Source organism: Phyllobates terribilis, unplaced genomic scaffold (genome assembly GCF_046119375.1).
Source record: "Phyllobates terribilis strain yellow unplaced genomic scaffold, ASM4611937v1 Scaffold_5__5_contigs__length_657084704, whole genome shotgun sequence".
Lineage (NCBI taxonomy): Eukaryota > Metazoa > Chordata > Amphibia > Anura > Dendrobatidae > Phyllobates > Phyllobates terribilis.
Window position 1 is genome coordinate 138,365,154 of NW_027362765.1, and position 12,004 is coordinate 138,377,157.

Here is a 12,004-nt window from a genome sequence, read left to right on the forward strand (position 1 = left end):
CCATGTATGGTGGTCAAGCGAAGGACATCACTCTTGTACTTGACCACCAGCAGGTGGTCGTTACATTGGGCTCTGCTCTCACCCCTTCTGAGCAGCTGCCCAATTAGCGTCTTTGGGAGGCCTCTCTGATTTTTGCGGACAGTACCGCAGGCTGCGGTACGTCGCGCAGAGAGGGACTTGAAGAGTGGGATACTTGTATAAAAGTTATCCACGTACAGGTGATAACCTTTATCTAGCAGTGGGTGCGCCAAATCCCACACAATTTTCCCACTCACTCCCAGGACAGGGGGGCATTCAGGGGGTTCAATCCGGGAGTCCTTCCCTTCATAAACTCTAAACTTGTGAGTGTACCCTGAGGTACTCTCACAAAGTTTATACAGCTTGATTCCGTACCTTGACCTTTTACTGGGCAGGTACTGCCGGAATCCAAGCCGCCCCTTAAAATGGATTAAGAACTCATCCATGCAGATGTCCCTTTGGGGCACATACACTTCACCAAACTTATTGTTGAAGTGCTCGATGACCGGCCGAACTTTGAAAAGACGATCAAAGTTCGGGTCATCGCGTGCAGGATGCCTTGCGTTATCGTTGTAATGCAAGAACTTGTGGATGGCCTCAAAGCGACTCCGGGTCATGACCATTCGGAACACTGGAGTGTTATTATACAAAACGTCAACACTCCAGTATTGCCGAAGTTCTGTTTTTTTCAGGATCCACATATGAAGGACCAGGCCCCAAAACTTCATCATTTCTTCTGCGTCTACAGGAGACCAGTTAGAAAATGATGAAGAGGGGTTTTGTTCCAAAAATTGATGAGCGTACAAATTAGTTTGGCCCACCATGAGGTTTACGAAATCCTCAGAGAAAAAGACTTTGAAAAAGTCTATTTCTGTGAGGCCAGTGGAGTCAAACTTGATTCCTGATTCCGCCACGAAATCAGGAATCAGGGGCTCATAATTTTCGGGGGGCGAGGTCCATACGGGGTCAGTAATGGGGGGGCGCTGGTTCATCTTCTGTCCTGGGGCTTCTTCGTGGCGGTCCAGCAGCACCTGAGGAGGAAGAGGAGGAGGAAGAAGAAGAGGAGGAAGACGAGGAATCAGAAAAGTAAAGAAATGTGGGATCCTCGCCCTCGCTGTCAGTGTTGGAGGCAAGGAGAGCGTATGCCTCCTCCACTGAATAGCGAGTTTGGGATAAGCGGGACATTTTTTGTTGTGTATGTGGTACGTGTATGTCAGTACTTTATTTAGAGTGTGTGTGTGTCAGTGTGCTTTATGTGAACTTTTTTTTTTTTCTGGTAAAAACGTAGGTGGTGAAAACAGCGAGCACGAGTGCGGATCGGTGAACTATGTCACCAATCAACTCTCGGCAGCTGCTGGGTGTGCGCGCGGATGTGGTGCAAATGAGGGGGAGTGCGGATCAGTGATCTGTGGTCACTAATCAGCGCTCAGCCGCTGCAGAAAGCACGAAAAAAAAAAGACAAAAGTCGAGCGATCAAGTAATGATCAGTATTTGGTGGCAGAAAGAACAGAACAGAGATAGACTTACCAAAGAGTCTTCTCTGTTCTTTTTTTCTGCAGGATCAGGAGCAGGGTCAGCAGCAGGATCAGCAGCAGGAGCCGAGCAGCAGCAGGAGACCGAAGACCCGAGCAGACCGGAGCAGGAGATCCAGGACACCGCAGCAGGACTGGAGCAGGACACCGGAGCAGCAGCAGGACACCGGAGGAGAAGATCCAGAAGACCGAACACCGGAGCAGGTAGGAGAAAGGTCTTGTAGTGTCACAGAAAATTATGTGGCACTACAAGGCCCAGCACAGCGCAGATCAGACGTGACCACTCTGTAGAAATCCTCACCAAGTGTGAGGATCTGCAGGGCGGTCAAAGGGGGGTGATAGGGTGGTGACAGGCAGGTCACAGGCCGGTCACCACCCGGTCACCTCCCGGTCAGGTACTCTGATTGGTGTGATCGATGATGACATCGATCGCACCAATCAGAGATGGCTGGGGCCTGGGCACGCACCACAGGGGGTCACAGGGAGGTGACAGGCAGATCACAAGCCAGTCACCACCCTGTGACCCCCCTGTCACCTATGTTCAGGTACTCTGATTGGAGCGATCGATGTCATCATCGATCGCTCCAATCAGAGCTGGCTGGGGGCTTCTATGACATCACAGGGGGTCATGGGGCGGTGACAGGCAAGTCACAAGCCGGTCACCACCCTGTGACCACCCTGTTACCGCGCGGTCCCACTATGATCGGTGCAATCGATGTGATCAGCGATCGCACTGATCATAGCAGTTTGGGGCCAGGTCTGGGGTCTCGTAGCAACAGCCTAGGATCGGTGCTCTTAAGAGCACCGATCCTAGGCTGCACATCACTGTTTCCGGCAATCTGATTGCCGGAAACAGTGAGAAATGCTGTGATTGGCTGTTCAGAATTGAACAGTCAATCACAGCGATCGTGGTAGCGGGGGGGCTGCGACACCCCCCAGGATGATGGCGCCATCTACCCTGAGGTAAGATGGCGCCATTAATTTAATGCGATCACCGCGACTTCGACATGAAATAGGCCTGGACAGAAATAATGGTACTCTTAACTTAATATTTTGTTGAACAACCTTTTGAGGCAATCACTGCAATCAAACGATTCCTCTAACTGTCAATGAGACTTCTGCACCTCTCGACAGGTCTTTTGGCCACTCCTCATGAGCAAACTGCTCCAGTTGTCTCGTGTTTGAAGCTTGCCTTTTCCAGACGGCATGTTTCAGCTCTTTCCAAAGATGCTCAATAGGATTTAGGTCAGGGCTCATAGAAGGCCACTTCAGAATAGTCTAATGTTTTCCTCTTAGCCATTCTTGGGTGTTTTTAGCTGTGTGTTTTGGGTCATTATCCTGTTGCAAGATCCATGACATGCGACTGACACCAAGCTTTTTGACACTGGGCATCACATTTCTCTCTAGAATCCCTGATAGAGATTTCATTGTACCCTGCACAGATTCAAGACACCCTGTGCCAGATGCAGCAAAGCAGTGCCAGAACATAACAGAGCTTCTTCCACGTTTCACAGTAGGGACAGTGTTCTTTTCTTGATATGCTTCATTTTTCCGTCTGTGAACATAGAGCTGATGTGCCTTGCCAAAAACTTCCATTTTTGTCTCATCTGTCCATAGGGCATTCTCACAGAAGCTTTGTGGATTGTCAACATGTAGTTTGGAAAATTCCAGTCGAGCTTTTTTATGATTTTTTTTCAACAATGGTGTTCTCCTTAGTTTTCTCCCATGAAGTCCACTTTGAATCAAACAATGACGGATGGTGCGATCTGACACTGATGTTCCTTGAGCTTTAAGTTCACCTTTAATTTCTTTAGAAGTTATCCTTTTGTTACCATTCGTATTATCCGTCTCTTTGATTTGTCATCAATTTTCCTCATGTGGCCATGACTCGCCCCCTGGGCCATGGGGTACCCGGAACCGGGCTTCAGTGTGATGATCGGGGTAGTAGTGGCAGCCCGATCCCGTGGCTCAGCGTGGTCAGACCAAATGCTGTGGCAGTCTATTTTTAGAGCTATGAAATGTCCGACTACGCCACCCGTGGATTGCGGTCAGGGATGACTGCCGCTGCAAGGCAGACCGCTGAGGCTGATGTTGGTATGCAGCACAGGGATAGGATAACTTACCACGGGAAGAGTGTAGCCTCAGGGCAGTGTAATAAGATGCTGGGGGTGATGGTGCAGGTGCAGCATAAATCACACAGAGTCAGTGATGCAGTCCAGGGTCTTTTAGTCACAGTTGTTATCCGAGTCACTTTTGCCGGCAATGACTGCCCAAGCCGTGCTGCGTCCACCAGGTGAGGGGCTCGGTCAACCCCCAGGCAATTCAGGAGTATGGCACAGGACCCCTTCTGTCCTTTCTCTGGCCTCTCGTGCCCCACCAGTGACCAAACTTCTGTCCAGCTGCCGCGGATCTATGTGGGCAAACGTGGGCCCCGTTTCCCGCTATCCTATATAGTGCCTTCCTAGCAGGTTTGGCGGGGGGTCGCACCAATAGATGATCACGACCTCCGGTCTTTGGCTGAGGGATGATTTACCTCCACCAACTTGGGAATCCGGTACCCTTATTCTGCCTGACCCTTCACCCGGTATCTCATGGGTTCTTAGGGTCCCTTCTGCCTTCTTGTTTCTGGAGCCTTTCTACTCCTCTGGCTCTCCTCTTTCCTTCCTTCTCCTTCTTCTCTTCTCCTCTCTGGCTCCGGCCTTCACCCTAGGCCTGCCTCGTGGAGCTGAGCTCAGGCTGAGCCACAGCTCCCTGTCAGCTCTCTCTGGCTGAACTACTTCTCTCACTGAACTAAACACTCTCCTAAGATGGCCCCCACCTTTTATCTGCTTCACTGTGTCTGAGCTCAGGTGACCAGCACCCAATGAGCTCCTTCCTACGCTCCAGAAACCGTCCCCTTCTGTTCCTACATCACTGGGTTCTCTCCCCCCTCCCCACTCCAGCCAGGGACATGGTCAGTTGTGCCTGCATATATATAAATGGGAGCACCGTCGAGATGTCCCCCGGAAATGAGGAGTGAGTGTGTGTATGCAGCTAACTGAGCCCTGGTCCATACTCCATTCTTACCTGGGAGTGGAATATCACACCTCTGGTTGAGGTGCAACACTCCTGTATCAACCGAACCCTCGGGGCGCTACAGCCACGTCCTGGGAGGTTGGCTACAGTCCCATGTATCTTAAATTTCTGAATAATATGTGCAACTGTGGTCACAGGAACATCACGCTGCTTGGAGATGGTCTTGTAACCTTTACCTTTAACATGCTTGGCTATAGTTTTCTTTCTAATCTCCTGAGACAACTCTTTCCTTTGCTTCCTCTGGTCCATGTTGAGTGTGGTACACACCATGTCACCAAACAGCACAGTGAGTATCTGTTGCCCTATATACAGGCCCACTGACTGATTACAAGATTGTAGACACCTGTGATGGTAATTAGTGGATGCAACTTGATTTAACATGTCCCTTTTGTCACATTATTTTCAGGGATACCATCATTTCTGTCCAGGCCTTTTTCATGAGTTTATTTTTTTTTTTAATTCTGTGGAAGCAGGGTTGAAAAGCAATGTCTGACTTTCATTTGTTCATTTTCAAAGATTTTTAATTTATTATTAATTTTGTCAGATTCAAGTTATTTCTGAGACCACTGTGGGTTTTTCTTTCATTAAGTGAGGGGTACCAACAATTTTGACCACTTGTGTACATATTTGAAGACTTTTCATAAATAAGAGTTATTCCGAAAATTGCAAGCTATCAACCAATCATATAACTTGCTGATCAGCGGAGTCCGACCAATAGGACCCCCACTAATGGAGAAAATGTGTCTGAAATGCCGTGTCAGAATGTAGCTATGACCATTCATTGATTAATTATTTATGGGACTGTAAGAGAAAGCAGAGTGCTTTATTTGGCCATTTCCAGCAGTCCCATTGACAATTGGCCACTCTGCTCCAAAAGGGTACTTTAGAGCCCATGTTCTCGGGATTGGTGGAGGTCCCAGTAGTTGGATCCCCACTGATCAGTAAGTTAACACTTACTGTTAAAAAATAACCCATTAAAGGGGTATTCTCATGTTTGGCAGTAATCCCTTATCCATGGGATAGGGGATAACTTCCCGATCACTGGGGGTTCAACCACTGGGACCCCCACTGACTCAAAGAATGGAGGCTCTGGAGAGCCTCATCTGAATAAAGCTGTGGTCGAGCATCCGCACTGCCACTCCATTCATTCTTATGGGAGTACCAGGGATCAGCTGAGTGCAGCTCTCGGCTATCTTCAGCAGTCATATTAAGAATGAATGGAGCGGCAGTGCGCATGATCGACCACAGCTTCCTTCATATGGGAGTCTTTAGAGCCCCAGTTTTCAGAGTCAGTGGGAGTCCTAATGATTAAATCCCCATGGATAAGGAATTACTTCCGAACATGAGAATATCCCTTTAAGTGTGAAACTATGGAAGCCTACTTGTATCTTTTCTGAATCCTCACCGAAAAGTCTACATAGCAGAAATGAATAAAAGGGGCCTTGTTAACAAACCCCTCATGTACCAGGGTTGACATTGGCCTGTTATGATTAGTTCATGTGAGCTTCTTATTTTCTTCAGATGAAATGGAAAAAAGACACATTTTCACTTACTTTATGGAATAATTGCAAACCAGAAGGACAGCTTGTCTCCACGTACTTCCCCACACGTTGATGTTATTGCAAGTGTTGATGGCGCAGCCTATTTTGTTGGACGATGCCCACACCATCTGCAAAACAGGACACTTTAATAATTTTGAAAATAAACTTACAAGAGTCCTTTGATAAATTCATATATTATCATGGTAAAATACATACAGTATTGGGATTGGGCCCAAATATGAAAAACTAGAGCCAATAAAGGGCTCTGTGTATCAAAGTGGTGACTATTTTAATTTCTCTCATAGCACTATTCTTTAAAAAGTTTTTTGAACCAAGTTTCACAAGCTGCACCCACATATAGAGATGTGGCTGCATTTACAGGCAGTGAATCGCTCACTGCTGTTGGTGTTTCTGAATGTGCTGGGATTTCCTGCTGAGAGGGAGAGATAAAGAGCTATTTTATCTAATGCTAGGACATAGAGCTGTTGCTACAGAGGAACCACCAATACCATGAAAATTTTACATACATGATATCAGTAGTCCCTATTCGGCCCGCATTAAGATTGGGGTAGCCCACATCTTACCCACATAATCCCCCATGGAAGCTATTTATTTAAGCGTGGCAGGACCGGTTTTAGACCAAGTGAAACCATTGACATAAATGTAAAAGTGAGGTCCCAAATGCGCACATATTGCACCATCACACACAAATATTTAGGTTATATTTACATGAGATGAACTGAGGCCGTTAAACAAGCGCGATCGGCAATATTCAAGTCATTCAGCGCTTGTTTTACGTCCTCTTTACACAGGCTGACAAAGAATGATGGGCAGAGAACGATCACTAGTAAATCAATCTTTCTTGCTGAATACAATGATTTTTGTTCTGGCATAAACAATCCAATTACCTGTTGAATGAGCAGCATTTTTCTCTTTCGTTGGGTGATTGCCGACATGTTTACACCTATGAACTCTCGTTTGCACTGCCAGGATTTATAAATGTGGATACTACATGTACACACAGCATGTGATACAAACAGTGTATGTTGCACACACTGCATGTTATACACACACATGTATATACACATAACACACACACATGTATACACAGAGCACATACATACACACAAACATGTATACAGAGAGCACATACATACACACATGTATACACCAATGAGGATATCGTCTTCATTGAAGTGTATGGCAGTTATGTACTGTATATAGGGGATGATGTCCTCTTCACTGAAATCTATGAGAGCTATGGAGACTTAGTCATTATACAGTGGCGACCAAAAGCTTTGCATTTTTTTTTAAAAGTGTGATTACTTTGGTCTGGTTGTTGTGATGCCATTTCCCTGGTGATGAATTGAAAGTGCATGAAGTTGCCATCATGCAAGACCTTAATTGGATGTGTGATCATTGTCTTGCAGGAATTTCCATCACCTGCCTACTTTGGTTTTACCATGTGGCAACATTACATTCTCCAGTATATCCTTGCACATGGTACATTCATATTTCCATCAATTCTATGCACAGGGGCAATGGTAGATGCAGAAAAGCAGCCCCAAACCATGCCATTGCTACCACCATGTTTCACTGTAGGTGTTTGGTACCTTACATTATTATTTTTCCAATTGGGCGGTATATATAGTGCTTGCCATCACTACCAAACAGATTGGAACTTGGATTCATCCGACCACAATACCTTAGACCAATCGGTCTCTTTCCACTGGCTGTGTTCTTTGGCAAACTCAAGTCGGACCTCCCGGTTCTTTGCAGAGATGAATGGCTTCTTGACTGGAACTTGTACATTCAGCCCTACTGCTCTTAGCCATCACACCACAGTTTGGCGACTCACTTTGACCCCATATCCTTCATTAATTTTGTGCGAAATCTGTGCAGCACTTTTATGGACATCAGATACTGACTTTTTCTTAATAATGTGATCAACTCTGGAGGAAGTTTTCCGCGGTCGTCCACTTCTAGGTTTGTCAGCTGTTCCATAACCTTCTTTTTCTTTCTTTAATATACGTGACACTTGACTCTAAGAACAGTTGAATTCCATAGTTACCTCGTTTTGGCTTTTGCCTGACTTCACTCTCAGAATAATAAGCTTTTGTCATCTGGTGATAAATGTGGCTTTGTCTTTGAGAACAGTTATTCTCAACTATTTCTGGGTGAGATCAGATCAGAACAATCAGCCTGGATATGGACACTCCCTGCTTTTTCAAACTGGGCATTTTCCTTTTGTGCCCTATCTATAATATAGCCACGCTCATCACTGGCCCACTTGAAAGCTAAATCAGACATAAATTAAGTTAGGGCATGTTCCCATGTTTACTGACTACAGGATCTGTGGCAGCAATCTGTGGTTGACATTCATCCTTCCATTACAGATGTACAGTATGATTTGCTATGGATCTGACATGCGGGTAAGGATTAGCCCCATTCATTGTGGATTAGCTCACTGCGGCTAATCCACCTGCTTTTCAATGTAAAATCCATTTGAATAAGTGGTCTGCTACATCCTTCATGCACATACAGTTGTGCTCAAAAGTTTACATACCCCGGAAGAATTTTCCCTTTCTTGGCCTTGTTTTAGAGAATATGAATGATAAAAAAACTTTTTCTCACTCATGGTTATTAGTTGGGTGAAGCCATTTATTGTCAAACTACTGTGTTTTCTCTTTTTAAATCTTAATAATAACCAAAAACATCCAAATGACCCTGATCAAAAGTTCACATACCCCAGTTCTTAATACCGTGTATTGCCCCCTCTAACATCAATGACAGCTTGAAGTCTTTTGTGGTAGTTGTGGATGAGGTTCTTTATTTTCTCAGATGGTAAAGCTGCCCATTCTTCTTGGCAAAAAGCCTCCAGTTCCTGTAAATTCCTGGGCTGTCTAGCATGAACTGCACGCTTGAGATCTCCCCAGAGTGGCTCAATGATATTAAGGTCAGGAGACTGAAATGGCCACTCCAAAACCTTTACTTTGTTCTGCTGTAGCCAATGACAGGTCGACTTGGCCTTGTGTTTTGGATCATTGTCATGTTGTAATGTCCAAGTATGTCCCATGCGCAGCTTCCGGGCTGATGAGTGCAAATTTGCCTCCAGTATTTGCTGATAACGTGCTGCATTCATCTTTCCTTCAACTTTTACCAAGTTTCCTGTGCCTTTGTAGCTCACACATCCCCAAAACATCAGTGATCCACCTCCGTGCTTTACTGTAGGAATTCTGTTCCTTTCATCATAGGCCTTGTTGACCTCTCTCCAAATGTAACGTTTATGGTTGTGGCCAAAAAGTTCCATTTTGGTCTTATCACTCCAAATTACCTTGTTCCAGAAGTTTTGAGGCTTGTCTCTGTGCTGTTTGGCGTATTGTAGGCAAGATACTTTGTGGCATTTGCGCAGTAATGGCTTTCTTCTGGCGACTTGACCATGCTCCTTATTGTGCTTCTTGAAACGGCCACACCACTAGTTTTCAGAGAGTCTTGAATTTCAGCTGATGTTATTTGTGGGTTTTTTCTTTGCATCCTGAACAATTTTCCTAGCAGTTGTGGCCGAAATTTTTGTTGGTCTACCTGACCGTGGTTTGGTTTTTACAGAGCCCTTGATTTTCCATTTGTTAATCACAGTTTGAACGCTGCTGACTGGCATTATCAATTCTTTGGATATTTTTTTGTATCCCTTTCCTGTGTTATACAGTTCAACTACATTTTCCAGTAGATCCGTTGACAATTCTTTTGCTTTCCCCATGACTCACAATCCAGAAACATCAGTGGCTGGATGAAAGATGCAAGAGTCTGTCTGGATCCCAGAAACTCACTCAGCTTTTATGCACACACACTGATTACGAGCAAACAGGTCACAGGGGAGGATGTTACCTTTAGTAGACATTCAGACCCATTTGTGTCAAATTCTGTGCATGTTATCAGGCCAAAATTACCAAGGCAAGTGAACTTTTGATCAGGGTCATTTGCATGTTTTTGGTTGTCATTAAGATTTAAAAAGGAAAACACAGTAGTTTGACAATAAATGGCTTCACCCAACCAATAACCATGAGTGGAGAAAAAGTTTTTTTGTTATCATTCATATTCTCTGAAACAAGGCCAAGAAAGGAAAAATTCTGCCGGGGTATGTAAACTTTTGAGCACAACTGTATATAAGACAAGAGGAACCGGAGTATAATGGTACAAATATCACATTTTTTATTAGGAAACACACTAAACATGTAGTTTAAAATATGTAACTGGGAGCCTTGGAATCTTTCCACGCATGCGCGCCTCGGACTTGATGGTTGGGCGGCGACCGAGTGATGCGGTCGGTGTGGCGCACATGCGCCATGAGAGCTGCGCTATTGGTTAGTCAGAGATCACATGGAATTCCATGTGACCAGTTACTATTGATACAATAGGTCCTGTTGGCCATCTTTTACACAACTTCTCCTTGAGAAAGCAAGGATTACAACCATGCGAAAAGCGCGTCGGGAGTTGTTTTATATCCGGTTATTGCCAGCCTGAACCCTCAGCCATACCTGGGTAAGATGTGCTATACCTATCTGTATATGCATCACTGCCACTGGGCGTGACACATAGCATTGGACTTAGTGTGTGGGAGTCATTGATATGCACTCGTTTCTTTATTTTTTGACACCTCAAAACATCTCCCATTACTGTGGCTTAATATTTCCTCCTAAGCATTATACATTTTCGATTATCCTGCTTATGAGGCATTACCAATTACAGATGACTCATGGCTGTCAAATCTATCTGTCTGTCCTATTCACATATTTTAATCTACATGTTTAGTGTGTTTTCTTAATAATAAACATTTTGATATTTGTACCATTATACCCCGGTTCCTCTTGTCTTAGCTTAGCTATTTTGGAGTGGTCTTCTGTTGGTGGCTTACTGCACTCACCCTTATGTTCACAACCAATATGTTACTGGGTTACCTGTTGCTAATATCCTTCATGCAGCGTGTTGGACAAAAATCTGTGCAGAAATTTTCCATAACGTGTGAAAGTTGTTGTTTAAAACCAATTCAGATGCATGAGATGTATAGACTTGTGTAGATTTTGGTGAGGAATATGTGAACAAACTCTTAAGTGAAGATTACTAGGCAGGAGTTAAAATTACTTCTAAAATGACCCATTCTGCTGGTCTTGTTGGCATGATGAGTTCAGGGGGGCCATTTGGGGTGCGTTGTTGCATCCTCTAGCCCTATGTTATTAGCATCCATTGCATTGGATGGTACAGCCCAATGACTATTGTATCAGCAAGAAACTTTGCAAAAAATTGACTATAGTCCAGGTTATGCCAAGGATTATTCTCCCAAAAATTCTAACTTGACTTTTATTAATTTTTATTCCTCTGTATAGATTGCTTTCCCTTTCCATAGCCCATTTCTTTCTATAACCTCCTTTCTGTTGCATTAGTCCATTAGCTTTACGAGGTGTAGAAATAGTAGTCACAACCCTGCACTGGTGCTGCCACTAAAAAACAAACCTGTATTATAAATGGCCTAGATAGGTTGGGGGTGTGGACTGGTTTAGATTTTGCATACTCCATGTCATATTTTTCCTTCAAATACTTCTGGATGCGATATGAGCAGATATCCATCACTCAGACTGTAACGATTGCGGTTGGTTTCCTACATAAAACCCAAATTAAACAAAACTTGATCTCCATTGACGTTAACGAGTCCACAGAGACTAATTGTCGATTTGTCGTCCTTGAGCAGAAGTTCAGTTTCAAGAGAAGGTCCGGAGGAGTGAAGCTGTTAATGAAAGGCTAAGAGGCAGAAGAGCCAGCTGTGGGCTGAAGGTCTAGGTCCAA

The 12,004-nt window shown here is 44.6% G+C and overlaps 1 protein-coding gene across 1 annotated transcript in view; it reads right to left on the minus strand.

Annotated features, from left to right (window-relative positions):
• R3HDML (R3H domain containing like) overlaps positions 1-12,004 on the minus strand; it is a 40,132-nt gene that overhangs the window by 6,990 nt on the left and 21,138 nt on the right. The window contains exon 5 of the mRNA XM_073683067.1: positions 6,179-6,294. Coding sequence (XP_073539168.1) covers positions 6,179-6,294 — 116 coding nt within the window. The remainder of the gene's footprint in view (positions 1-6,178; positions 6,295-12,004) is intronic.